Source organism: Saprolegnia diclina (assembly GCF_000281045.1).
Source record: "Saprolegnia diclina VS20 unplaced genomic scaffold supercont1.36, whole genome shotgun sequence".
NCBI classification, from domain to species: Eukaryota; Oomycota; class Saprolegniomycetes; order Saprolegniales; family Saprolegniaceae; genus Saprolegnia; species Saprolegnia diclina.
The window spans coordinates 20,832-32,251 of record NW_008246103.1 but is presented as its reverse complement, the minus strand read 5'-3'; the positions used below and the strand labels follow the sequence as shown (position 1 = coordinate 32,251).

General features: G+C 60.2%; 7 protein-coding genes across 7 annotated transcripts; 4 read left to right on the top strand and 3 right to left on the bottom strand.

The window, feature by feature from the left end:
* Positions 1-12: 12 nt before the first annotated feature.
* SDRG_10508 (hypothetical protein) lies at positions 13-433 on the top strand (the record flags this gene model as incomplete). Its single annotated transcript, XM_008616500.1, has 1 exon — positions 13-433. The coding sequence occupies one exon, from the start codon at positions 13-15 to the stop codon at positions 400-402; it is 390 nt and encodes a 129-aa protein (XP_008614722.1). The 3' UTR covers positions 403-433.
* Positions 434-1,006: 573 nt separating this feature from the next.
* SDRG_10507 (hypothetical protein) lies at positions 1,007-1,690 on the top strand (the record flags this gene model as incomplete). Its single annotated transcript, XM_008616499.1, has 2 exons — positions 1,007-1,249; positions 1,301-1,690. The coding sequence occupies 2 exons, from the start codon at positions 1,007-1,009 to the stop codon at positions 1,688-1,690; spliced, it is 633 nt and encodes a 210-aa protein (XP_008614721.1).
* Positions 1,613-3,170, bottom strand: SDRG_10506 (hypothetical protein). The gene is made up of 9 exons (XM_008616498.1): positions 2,907-3,170; positions 2,788-2,852; positions 2,671-2,738; positions 2,564-2,623; positions 2,296-2,517; positions 2,085-2,251; positions 1,931-2,041; positions 1,768-1,880; positions 1,613-1,723 (listed from the first exon to the last, which is right to left on the bottom strand). The coding sequence occupies exons 1-9, from the start codon at positions 3,070-3,072 to the stop codon at positions 1,670-1,672; spliced, it is 1,026 nt and encodes a 341-aa protein (XP_008614720.1). The 5' UTR covers positions 3,073-3,170; the 3' UTR covers positions 1,613-1,669.
* Positions 3,171-3,206: 36 nt separating this feature from the next.
* SDRG_10505 (hypothetical protein) lies at positions 3,207-5,893 on the top strand (the record flags this gene model as incomplete). Its single annotated transcript, XM_008616497.1, has 8 exons — positions 3,207-3,309; positions 3,357-3,413; positions 3,460-3,543; positions 3,594-3,759; positions 3,805-4,002; positions 4,050-5,068; positions 5,124-5,280; positions 5,325-5,893. The coding sequence occupies exons 1-8, from the start codon at positions 3,220-3,222 to the stop codon at positions 5,891-5,893; spliced, it is 2,340 nt and encodes a 779-aa protein (XP_008614719.1). The 5' UTR covers positions 3,207-3,219.
* Positions 5,894-6,457: 564 nt separating this feature from the next.
* SDRG_10504 (hypothetical protein) lies at positions 6,458-6,885 on the top strand. Its single transcript, XM_008616496.1, has 2 exons — positions 6,458-6,605; positions 6,652-6,885. Exons 1-2 carry the CDS (start codon positions 6,497-6,499, stop codon positions 6,771-6,773), a joined length of 231 nt encoding a protein of 76 aa, XP_008614718.1. The 5' UTR covers positions 6,458-6,496; the 3' UTR covers positions 6,774-6,885.
* An 82-nt stretch (positions 6,886-6,967) lies between these two features.
* SDRG_10503 (hypothetical protein) lies at positions 6,968-7,961 on the bottom strand. Its single transcript, XM_008616495.1, has 5 exons — positions 7,813-7,961; positions 7,659-7,765; positions 7,350-7,608; positions 7,139-7,304; positions 6,968-7,081 (listed from the first exon to the last, which is right to left on the bottom strand). Exons 1-5 carry the CDS (start codon positions 7,893-7,895, stop codon positions 7,064-7,066), a joined length of 633 nt encoding a protein of 210 aa, XP_008614717.1. The 5' UTR covers positions 7,896-7,961; the 3' UTR covers positions 6,968-7,063.
* Positions 7,962-8,232: 271 nt separating this feature from the next.
* Positions 8,233-11,420, bottom strand: SDRG_10502 (hypothetical protein). Its single transcript, XM_008616494.1, has 8 exons — positions 11,265-11,420; positions 10,974-11,215; positions 10,802-10,921; positions 10,629-10,754; positions 10,518-10,583; positions 10,270-10,469; positions 10,013-10,220; positions 8,233-9,959 (listed from the first exon to the last, which is right to left on the bottom strand). The coding sequence occupies exons 1-8, from the start codon at positions 11,389-11,391 to the stop codon at positions 8,274-8,276; spliced, it is 2,775 nt and encodes a 924-aa protein (XP_008614716.1). The 5' UTR covers positions 11,392-11,420; the 3' UTR covers positions 8,233-8,273.

The following is an 11,420-nucleotide window of genomic DNA, read 5'->3' as shown; positions in this document are numbered from 1 at the left end:
AGAGGGAGAAGAATGCAGCCAGCAGAAGCAATGGCCCGGATGAAGCAGGAACCACGCAAGTCGACGAGTGTGAAGGTGCCTCGGGAGCCGGCCGCCGACCGCACTAAGCGTTCTACCGCGATGCGCCAGTACGCCGAGTTCATCGAGAGCGCGGGTCTGTCCATTCCCCGGTCGGAGTTCTTGCGCCTCATGCGCGACGTCGTAAACGACTACAAGCCGGGCGTGCGCTTCCACGGAACAGCGGTGGGCCTGATCCAGGTAGCCTGCGAATCCCACATTGTCGAACTCTTTCGGGACGCAAACGCGTATGCCACCCGCGACGACCGCGAAACCGTCAAGGTCAAGGACATGCAGCTCGCGCTCGCAGCGAGAAAGAGCATCTCCAACGCGGCGCCGCAATAGCTAATCTATAACTGTCACGCTTGTTATTGCATGTCGCATGGTGTTATAGCGGTGACAACGTGGTCCAACGCACCGCTATAGTTATGGCTATCGCTAAAAATCGAGGTCTGCCGCTATAGGAGGCCTCTATAGCGGTGAAGTTATGCTGCCGCTAGAGCGTAGACGAGGCAGAAAAGGTAACAGCCAATCGAAACGTCCCGTGGCAGTTGCCCGCGACGACGAAGCATGGGTCATGGGCGCGCGCTGGGCAGAGGAGGTCCGAGGCTCCTCTCTCCCGCACCGCCTGGCTTCTCCACCCGACGCAGGTTGGCGCTTGTACGATCGTATCGTGCTTGCGCGGCCGCTCCAGCAGCACTGCACGTCAGACGACAAGAAAGCCTACGCGACGTTCTGCCACGCGAACGACGTGGTCGACTGCGGGCTTTAGCTAGACATTCTCGATGAGATGAACATCGAGCCGGGCTTCAAACGTCGCCGCCGCAACGTGCCAGAGCAACGATAGCAGCACCGTGTTGGTGCCGGCCTTGGGCGTTGAAAGGGTAACTCCATTCTAGTTTTCGGATATGACCGTTTCTTTCAAGTTGAAGTGGCGCCGGTTGGGATCATGCGCAAGGCCACGACCAAGCTCGCGCCGATCTCGCACCAGCAGTTTGCGTCCCAGTCCACCAAGGAGCTTGCCGTTTTGCGTGCGATCGTTGTGCGCGAAGCGTGTCTTGACTACACCCTCGAGCTCGCAACGGGCTTTGTGCCGCCGACGCCGCCAACCGACCTCCTCCAAGCGCTTCTGCAGCTGCGCCTGGCGTCCATCGACGTCGTCGAAGCCATTGCGCTTTGGCGCCGCATCCTCGTGCGTCCATATGCCTCCATCGATCTATTGCTCTACCGATATACGTCATAGGTGCGTCCGATGCCGTTCGTGTGGCGCGGGACCAACTACTTGCTGCGCATGGTCCATGACACGGACTTTGTCGCCAAGAGCTCCCAGGTCGCAGCCGCGCTCGGCGTGGCCCTCCGGCGCAGAAACCCGTTTTGCACAGTGCCGGGCCTCGACATGAAGCAGCGCGTCCGGGATGCTTCCACAGCGTCCGACCTCGTGCTTGTGATCGATCCGACGGAAACCAACATCGCGCTGCGCCTCCACCGCGCCGAGCTGCTTATTTTGCTCGAGTCCGAAGGTCAAGTGACGGACGAGCGGTCCAAGGACGAGCGCGGGGGCCAACTCGCCCAAAAAGAAGCCGAAGAAGTGAGTCGCCGACGGTTTGGAGGGTTACAGCACGAGGTACCGTAGGTTGGCGACGTAGACGATGCCGTCCATTTGCATCTAGTGATACATGCCCAATCAAACCCCACTACAAGAATGCATACGTTGGTGACTGCGTCGAGGATCAGTTGGATCTTGAGCTGCGGACACGCGACCGCGAGCTCTTCGAGCGTCAGGCCAGCGGGCGCGGCTTCGAGCTGCTCGTAGATCAGCGTACCTAGATATATCGTGCGATGAGAGCCTCGTGCGAGCAAAAGATCGACGCACCAATTTCCTCGGCGCCGAGCTCGGCAACCGGCACAATGCCCATCTCCAAGACGACGACGCCACCAGCCTTCTCTTCGTACTCGCTGATGTAGCTGCGAAAGTGGCTGGCAGCTATGGACATAGTAGTATAGACGCCAGCGGCGGCGAGACGTACCCGTCGCAGGTGCCACGCCTTCTGGAAGGAGGAGCGCCGGATCTTCCGCAGCGAGAGCGTGGGCAACGCTGGGGTACGTTCGCTTGGCCCGGACCTTGGAAACGAAGGCTCCGTTCAAGACAACGGTGTCGCTTGCCTTGATGATCGCGTACGGTGGCTTGTTGGCTCTACCAAGCAGGTGGCATCTCAAACTACAATATGCAAGGCGCACCGTAGCTCGAGCTGACGCAAACCCCTCGCGAAGCGGTCGCACTCGGCCTCGCGCACGGTTAGAAAGTACTCGGCGGGAGGCGCCGCCGCCGTCAATGAATCGCTGAGTCCCTCGGTGGTGAACTTGCGCTTGATGGTCGCCTTGACGACGGCCGGGAGTGGCGTGACGCCGTCCATCGCGTCGGTTGGCGCCGGCAAGTCCGAAAAATAGCATTGCTTGTACCTAATGCGAGCTCGATGAGGTTTGCGGTGCTCGCGCAAGGACGTGCAGCTGAATGATTTCGAGGAACCGCAAGGTCTCCATGTTGCGGTCCTGCACTGGGTAAATGCTACATGGCGCACGATGAGATGGCACGCGAAGGATGCGCCGTCGTACTGGTTGCCAATGACGTATTGACACTTGAGTCGCGGGTGCAAAGGCTGGAGCTCGCCGAGGCAATCGATCTACAAGTGGCTGCGTGGTGCCATCGCCACATCATGGCGTGGCACGTACGAGGTCGCCGAGGCGGATCGTCATGGCGACAGTCGACTGAACGAGGATCGTGCCCGAGCCATCGTCTACGAGCACAAGCATGGCGCATGCGCAAAGCGAGGTGACAATGGCCATCGTACCGATCTCGACCATGTGCTGCGCGACGCCGATGACGACGCCCATGATGCGGACGCGATTGAAGCGCTGTGGCGGCCGACCGATCACAAACTTCTTGCTTCCATCGTCCCATCGGCACCGGTCGGCGTTCTTGACGTCGCTGAGGAAGAGCTTGAGGTAGTGGGCCATGCTGCGCTTGCCTGCCTCGGATTAACTCTATTTCACACAAAAGGCCAACACACGTGTATACTGTACACGATACTATTCATGTCGTACACTATTTTGCGTCGCAACGGTTCTTGGAAGATCTTCCAAGATACCGAGTTGCTCGACAGCATGATGAACCCGATGGACCTGCTCGACATGGAGCGCCGCAGCGGCGTCTCCAACCAGGACCTCGACGACTTTGTGCGCAAGGCCGACGCGGTGCGTGACGGCCAAGCTGCGTGCCACCTGCGAATCCTGCTGCGTAGGTGGCCCGCGCCGTCGACCAGATCAAGAATGGCACGTTCGATCCCGACGAGTGCGACGTACGCATTTCGCGTGGATGGCACCACGTTGCTCATGACGCATTAGGTGCCAGGCTACCTCACGCCTGAGCAAGAGGCTGCGGAAGAGCGCGCTCGCCAAAAGCGCGAAGCCGAGCGCAAGCAGCGCGAGGTGCGTCAAGAAGAGCCATCATCGACAGCCTCTGTATGTGGGCAATGCAGGAGGAGCGCAAGCGCAAGGAGAAAGCCGACGAGCACGAGAACTGGTGGACGCGCGCCAAGCTCCGCTTTTCCATCGAGCGCGCCGAGGACGACGACGGGGAAGCGTCCAGCGCCAAGGCCGATGCGTGGGCGAATCGCGTTGTCCAAGCGTACAAGGCGCGCGACGGTACGCCAAACAAAGTCTATACCTTGCCCATGAGAGCTCTACTAGCCAACGACTACTCGGTCTGGGACGCATGGGAGCCCAAGGACCCCGTGACATTGGAAGAGAAGGCGCGCCAGGCGGCGCTGGACGAGAAGATGAAGAACGACGCGTTCGAGCGCGCGAACCCAGAGTTCTGCACGCAGTTCCAAGAAGACATTGCCAAGCGTCGAAAGTCGACGCGCGAAAAGGCCAAGCTCGCCGAGAGTACACGCCCGACTCTCATTTTCTCGTCTTGTTGAATCTGGTGTTAGAGCTCAAGACGCGCGGGAACGCGCACTACAAGCGCAAGCAATACGTCGACGCCATCAAGCAGTACGTGGCGGCGCTCGCCGAAGCGCCCCACGACGCGGCCGTCTTGACCAACATCGCGCAGTCTTATCTGCGGCTCGAGTGCCTTGACGATGCGCTCGAGTTTTGTACGCGCGCGCTGTACGTAGCTCCCGCGCACATGAAGGCGCTCTCGCGCAAAGCCGCCGTGCTCCACCGTTTGCAGGACCTACAAGGCGCCGCCGCCGTCATGAAGGAAGCGACGCGGCTCTATCCGGACAACAAGGACCTCCTCGAGCAGCACTCTGCGATTGTCGGCGAGTACGACGACGTGTGCGCGCGGTCGGCGCTCGACGCGTCCATGGTGGCGGTCCCGACTCTTGACACGCTGCATTTGCACGCTGCGAAGAAGCTCCTTGCAAAGCTCGACGACGCGGCCATGGTGGCCCTCTCGCCCGTGCTCCACGTCGATGCACAGGTGCGTCTGCTCTTTCGAACGTCGGGTGCCCTGGCGTCCGTGGCGGCGGCAGCGGAAACCAACGCGACGGCCCTCGACTGCCTCGTCGCCGCGACGGCCACCGACGACCGCAACAAGCGCGCCTTGTATCATGACGTCGCGTTTCGCGCCTGGTTCACAGCTGCCTTGGCGTCGTCGAACACGCCAGCCTTGTGGCAGCTCTTGGAGGCGCTTCTCGCCGTGCCGTTGTGGAAGACGTTGGTCGTGCAAACACCAAGCCTCCTTGCACAGCTGCTGCGCCTCTTGGCGCCGCGTAGCGTCGTGACGGCGACGGCAGCGCGCCTGCTCATCACGGTCTCGGACGTCCACGCGTGCCGGGTGACGCTGACGACGTCGCTGGTCCAACCCGTCCTTCGTCAGAGTCTGGCCTTTCTGGGCGCACCGGCGTCCGAGGCGCTCAGCGACGTGCTTGGCCTGCTGCTCAACCTCTCGAACGAAAGTATCTTTCGGGCGATCGTCGAGACCGAGCCAGATTTGCACCTCGAGGTATCTTCCAGAGAAGGCTTGACGCACGGTGTCATATGCGCCCATGCAACGGTAGATGACACAGAGCTTGGTCGACACGCTGGCCGCGTCAGCGTCCGAGCGCGCGGCGGCGGTGCTGCTCAACCTCGCCATCAATCCGACATCGGCCATCCGCACTGACCTGCACACGGCTGGCGCGCCTCGCGTCCTCTTTATGCTTCTGGACCGCGACGGTAAGCGACTCAAGTCCGCTTGACAGATGTCAACTCATTTCTAGGCGAGCGCATGCTCCAGTCGCACTGCGTGAGCCTCCTCTGCCGCCTCCACTCACTGCCGGCGCTGCGCGAGGAACTGGCGCGGCCGAGCGACCTTGCACTGCTCTGGCGCGTCCTCGAAACGTCCACGGCTTCGGCGATGCCGGATGCCATGACGTGGCACGTGCGGGCGCAAGTGCTGTGCCACTTTGCGTGGGCCATGGACCTGCCGTCGACACGGGCTTTTTGTCGCCGCGCCCACTGCCTCACGGCGCTCTTCCGCAGCGGCCTCCTCTCGCACACGCCGCCGTTCCCGCCGGCGTTTGAGCGCTGCTTGGCGAACGCGACCAAGTGTGCAATTGCGCTCGTGCGCGACGGCCAGCGCAGTGACGTCGACGCGATCGTGCAGAACGGTGGGCTCGAGGCGCTCGTCGAGTGCATGCGCAGCGCCAAAGACGACAAGGTCGCGCGCAAGAACGTTGCGATCCTCCTCGCATCGCTCTGCGGCCAGGACGAGGCCATCAAGGCGCGCGTCCGCGAGCTCCGCGGCATTGAAATGATGCTCACCATTTGCCGCTCGATGAAGTTGTAGGCAACGGCAACCACTTCTGTATATACAACTAGATCAATACGCGCCTGCATGTGCCATGTTACCATGATCGTGAATGGCGGATGGCGCTAGAGACACGGCGCGCTTCGCCTCGTCGTAAGATACATCGCAATGCAAGGCTTCCTTGGACATCATCGTCGATCCTGGGACGTATCGACCTGCCCGTGGCGGGATGCTGCACGCATGCATCACGCCGCCATGATACCTCCATGGCATGGGTCCGGTCGACCATGGATGCCACGCTGGCCATGGAGCCAGCCAGCCAGGCCCATGCACCATGTTGCCGCGCCGCTCATATTATGCGGCGTCGACGCGGCGATGCAAAGCCATGCAATCCGGATACGACGGTTGCCTCGCATCCGGATGGTGCATTTCTCTGTGTTGACGTAATTTGACAATGCTCTTTCGGGTCCCTTTGGCTTTGGTCTTGGATGGTATTTCAATTGGAATATGCGGAAAATTATTACGTGTGGGCAACCTTGGTAGTGGTTTGTCGATTGCCTGCGGAAACGGATAAACCTGTCAAAGTCGATGGGTGAACAATTGGCGGCGAGGTGGCTATTCCCATTTCACCTTCGAAGTAAGATGTTGTACGAGCTCTTGACCAAGTTGCCCAAGACGCAGGCCATTGGCGTCTCGATTGCCGGCTGCTTCGCCTGCTCGTACGCCGTCTTTGGCTCGCTCCGCTACTCGGGTACCCACACGCCATGGCGAACGCTCATGGCTCATGCGATCTGTAGGTGAGGACTTCGGCGGCGCTGCCCCTGGCGAGCCCAAGACGACGTCGGCGGAATGGAAGGAGGCCACGAAGGCCTACGCCGCCCACCAGAAGATGGAACCCATCACGCACTTCCGTCAATAAATACGTGGCTAATATGGCCTCGTTTGCATCGACGAACGACCTCAACTTAATTGCAATATATAGATTGTTTGGACGCGTGCGTCAACAACGTCGATCCAGACTGTGGGAGCTAGCTACTCGTGGACGCGTAGCTCCCAGTGCAGGATGCTCTTTGTATGCAGCGGTATGCAATCGCGACGCAAGGAGCCATGTCAGCAAGATGCATGAAGTCGAACTGGCACGATTAGATAGAATTAAAGGGCGTAGTGAGGTTGTTGCTCGCAGACTCGAGGCTGTCTGGGTCGTGTGCCTTATAGAAGCGGCGCCGGCTACGTGCATAGACAGACATGAGTCGTGCGTTCGGGCCATGCAACCAATGGTGTTACCTGTTGCTGCGCCTCGAGCTTCTCGGCTTCTCTGCGCTCCCACTCCGCAATGGCTTCCTGGATGCGTCGGGCCTCCATCATTGCTTCTTCGGCGACGAGGTCGGCGTCGTCGGCGACGTCCAACTGGCCATAGTAGTCGGGCTCGATGCCGAGGTACATGTCTTTTCTATGGAGGAAATCAGTCGTCTCGTTGCATGGGAATACCACATACCGACTCCGCTTCTGCTTGGGCGGTTCTTTCTTCTCAAAGAGCTCGCGAACGCCCGGTAGATTCTTTGCCGCGCCAAAGTACTTGTAGCCCTTCCCGCTCTGCAGCGTCACGCCGTCGGCCTCGTACCCGTCTTCAAACTTGCCCGACGCGTAGCGTGATCCGCCAAGCTCGACGATGCGCTTCTCCCACATGTGCTTCTCGCCGATGCGCTTGTTGATGAGGTCGTTGAGGTCGCGGATCACGTGCTCGCCAAGCGAGGCTAGCCCATGGCGTGAGTCGTTGTCACCTAGCGATGTATCCGATGCCCACCATTCTGGATCTCCGACACCTTGCGCGAGATGATGCGGATCACTTGGCGGCGGTAGCGCTCGGCGTCGGCGAGCGATGTGCACTCTTTCGTGTCAAACGGGCGGCGCCTACGACAGCCCATGAGTCGCAGTCTCCTTCGCTGCCGGCGACGCACCCATGAACGACCTTGGACATGTCCGTCTTCATGGACGTCCATCGGTTGAGCATCGCATTCGCCTTCTCTTCGTTACGGGCCATGGCTGCCTTCCTCTGTCGCTCCCTCGCCGCCGCTGGTGTTTTGTGGTGGCCTTCAGCTAGGCGCCGGGATCTCGTTTCGGCACACACGCCCTAAAACGAGGCGCCCATGCCCATCCGGATACGAAACCAGGACTAAAATCCCAACCAATCATTTGGGTCGGCGCTCGTTTCGCTCATTTCCGAATTCAACAGGCGCCTCGTAGACGACAATGGAGGACGTGGAGAGATGATGACACCTATTCTAGCTACCTGATATCGGCGCTTGCGCCTTGATGGAGGAGCAAGTTCTACATGAGATTGCTGATCTCCACGCCCCGTAGCCATAGCGTACAATAATCCTAATTTGAAACCAAGCGACTAAGTGCATTTTCGAACGAATTACGCGACGAGGGCCTCGAGCATCTTCTGGAAGACGCCGTTGAACGCCATTTGCTCGCCCTTGACGCACATCTTGGCGACGGTCGAGCCGTCGAACGTCACTTCGAGGAGCGCGAGCACGTTGGTCATTGTCTTGAACGAAAAGTACCCAATCTCCTTGCCGTCGACCGCCCGCTTGGCGACGTAAAAGATGTTGCGCGCCTTGAGCAACGCCGCGAGACCGTCGACGGATGCCGACGCCGGGCCGAGCTGGAGCGTAAAGTACGTCTCGTTGGCCTCCGGGATGCTCTTCCAGAGGTTGATAAACTCGCCCTTCTCGACGAGACCGGCTTCCGTGCAAATCGCGCTCACGTCGAGCTCGGTCGTAAAGTAAATGACGTCGTTGGAGCCCATGTTCTTGAGCGCGGCTTGGACCGCCGTGTTGGGCGCGACGGTCGCGTTCACAAACTGGGGGCTCACCGTCATCGGGATCGAGCACGTCGTCGACGCGCCGGGCGCGAGCGGCGACGGGAACGTCACTTGCGGCTGCGTCGGCACGACACCAAACGTGCTCTTGTTCAGCTGGATCGCGAGGCTCGGGATCGCCACCGCGCTTTGGTTCTCGACTTCCATGTCGAGGTGGAACGCGCCGGCCCGACGGCTGTAGCACCCACGGAGCACGAGGCCCTTGCCCGACTGCGCGTTCGTCAACGGCAGCATCTTCTTTGTTGGCGCCGCCGCCGACGGCGTCGGGCTGCCAAAGATGTCGAGCGGCGCGGCAGGCGGCGCGGCCGCCGGGGCATGGCCGCCACCGACCGAGAGCCCGCCCATGTCGAGGAGGTCAACAGGGCCGCCCGCCGACGCGCCACCGTCCGACGTTTCAGCGCCGTCGTCGTAGCGCTCGTCGCCTTCCGTGTCGCGCTCCTCTTCGTTTTGCTTTTGGATGTCGGCAATGTTGGTGCGCACGACAAACGTGTTGGGGAGCTTGTGGTACACACTCGCGAGCGTCGAGATCTTGCCGATGAGCTCGTCCAAGATGGACGGCTCGAGCGTAAACGTGTCGTCGCTGATCACGGGCTTCTCCGAGAGCACGACAGCCTTGGCGGCCTCGGGGTTGGCCGAGAGGAGGCGCCAGTACACGTACCCACGGTCGCGCAAATCCGGGTTGTCGCTCTCTTCCGTCGCCTTCTTGAGGACGGCCTGGACCATGGCCTGCGTCTCGTTCGGGCGCTTCAAGAAGAGCTTGACCGTCGACGTGAGCAGCTGGAGCTGGACTTGCGCCGTCTCGTCCTCGAACGAGTCCAGGAACGACTGCAGGAGCTCGTCCGCGTTGTCGATGCGCTCGGCGTACTCGCCAATGATCCAAATCATCGACGCCTTGGCCTCGGGCTCGTCGAGCGTGTCGAGGTTCTCGCACAAGGTCGCAATGATGCTCTCGTACTGGTTCGGGTACTTGCGGAAGATGTCCTTGATGACGACGATCGCTTCTTGCACAATGTAGTTGACCTTGGTCTGAATGAGTTCGAGGAGCACTTGAATGCACTTTTCAGCCGCGTTGTTGAGCTTGATGGCGCACCGCCCAATCGCGCGCACGCTCCGACGCACAAAGTCCACGTCGACCTCGGTCGCATACTCCTTGAACTCGAGAAGGACCTGCTCGATGTTGCGGTCCGAGACGAGGCGGATGATGATCTCGAGCTTCTCCATCTAGACCAAAGTGACATAGGAATGTTGCAGCCTTCATCATATGAAGCAAATACCTTGACGTAAATCGGGTCGTTGTACTTGCAGAAGAAGACCTTGATCTCGTTCGACAAGATCGTCGGCCGCTTCTGCACGATGAGGTTGATGTTGCGCAGCGCGACGTATTGGATCTCGGGCTCGGTCGAGAGCAGCGTCACAAGCGGCGGCGCCATCTTGCGCGAGAGCGCACGCTCCGTGTCTGCGTTCGACACTTTTTCCAAGAACCTACTTGCAATGTGAGACACACGCCAAGGACAGAGGAAAGAATACGTACTTCATGATGACCTTGACGGCCGAGAGCACGACGGCCGAGTTGGCGTGCTGGAGACGCGGCGTGACGCGCTCGATGATGCCTTCGGCTTCACGCGAGTCCGTCGGCACGTAGTTGGCCAACGCGTCCAAGACGAACACCTGGCCCCATTCGTTGCACTCGTTGAGCGCCGCGAGGAGCTTCTGGAGCACCGACTTGGTGATCTACACATCGCTATATGAGGATACACCATGTACATGGACAGTGCGAACCTTGAACTGGTGGGCGCCGCCGTTCTCCGAGATTTCAGACAAGGCCGCGACAGCGTTTGCGACGACCTACATGCACTGCATGAGCTTCTGGAGCAAAGAAGCGATGCGCACCGTCGGGTTCGAGTCGGAGATGAGCTCGCGCAGCATGTCCAAAAAGCCCTGTTCGTCAACAAGCTCGGGGTTGATGTCGTAGAGCTTGGCGACGCAGATCGCGGCAGTCTTGCGCACGTACGGGTCCTACGAACCACATGCATCGATCAATGCTGCCTCGGCCATGCGCGTACCTCGTCCGTCAAGCACTTGCGCAGCGGCTCGCATAAATATTCCGTGATGCGGTCGACGCGGATGCAGCCCATGGTCCGGACCGAGAGCGCGCGCAGGAGCGGGTTCGGGTCGTTGGCATCCTACGCTCGCCGCTGCTGCAGCTTCTCGTACTAAATCCCAACAAGCACGTACTTTGACAAAGGTGTTGACGGCGAGGATCGTCAAGTCCGGGTTGCTCTTGGCGTAGTTGATCAGGTAGAGGTACACGAGCTTCTTCAACTGCGTGTCGGCCGTCTGGATGCAGTTGACGACGTCCGTGAAGAGCATCGAGACGTCCTTCCCGACGGTCATGTTGGCGATGACCTTCTTCACCGCGTCCTTCTTCTTGTCGCGGCTCTGGTCCGCGAGCTCCGTGCGCAGCTCGTGGGTCTCGCCTACGTCCACGTGGCTCGACCTCGCCTTCGCGGCCATGCTCATGCGTACCCTTCTTGCTCGTCGTAAAGAACTTGGAGTCGTTGCCTTCCCCGCGGATCTTCTTGGCCAGCTCCGCCATGCCCGCCGGCATGTTGGTGTTGGCAGCGATGTTCTTCATCGTGGCGGCGAACGACATGCTGCGTCGTCCGTCTCTCTTTGCAAAAG

Coding starts and splice junctions, on each gene's coding strand:
- SDRG_10502 (XM_008616494.1), bottom strand. CDS start 11,391: ATGTCGTTCGCCGCCACGATGAAGAACATCGCTGCCAACACCAACATG. Junction 11,216..11,264: donor CTTTACGACGAGCAAGAAGG/GTACGCATGAGC, acceptor ACGTGGACGTAG/GCGAGACCCACGAGCTGCGC. Junction 10,470..10,517: donor GCGGCGCCCACCAGTTCAAG/GTTCGCACTGTC, acceptor AGCGATGTGTAG/ATCACCAAGTCGGTGCTCCA.
- SDRG_10504 (XM_008616496.1), top strand. CDS start 6,497: ATGTTGTACGAGCTCTTGACCAAGTTGCCCAAGACGCAGGCCATTGGC. Junction 6,606..6,651: donor TGGCTCGCTCCGCTACTCGG/GTACCCACACGC, acceptor TGCGATCTGTAG/GTGAGGACTTCGGCGGCGCT.
- SDRG_10506 (XM_008616498.1), bottom strand. CDS start 3,072: ATGGCCCACTACCTCAAGCTCTTCCTCAGCGACGTCAAGAACGCCGAC. Junction 2,853..2,906: donor GCAGCACATGGTCGAGATCG/GTACGATGGCCA, acceptor TTGTGCTCGTAG/ACGATGGCTCGGGCACGATC. Junction 1,881..1,930: donor GCTCGGCGCCGAGGAAATTG/GTGCGTCGATCT, acceptor CGATATATCTAG/GTACGCTGATCTACGAGCAG.
- SDRG_10503 (XM_008616495.1), bottom strand. CDS start 7,895: ATGGCCCGTAACGAAGAGAAGGCGAATGCGATGCTCAACCGATGGACG. Junction 7,609..7,658: donor GGTGTCGGAGATCCAGAATG/GTGGGCATCGGA, acceptor GCCATGGGCTAG/CCTCGCTTGGCGAGCACGTG. Junction 7,305..7,349: donor CCCAAGCAGAAGCGGAGTCG/GTATGTGGTATT, acceptor TTTCCTCCATAG/AAAAGACATGTACCTCGGCA.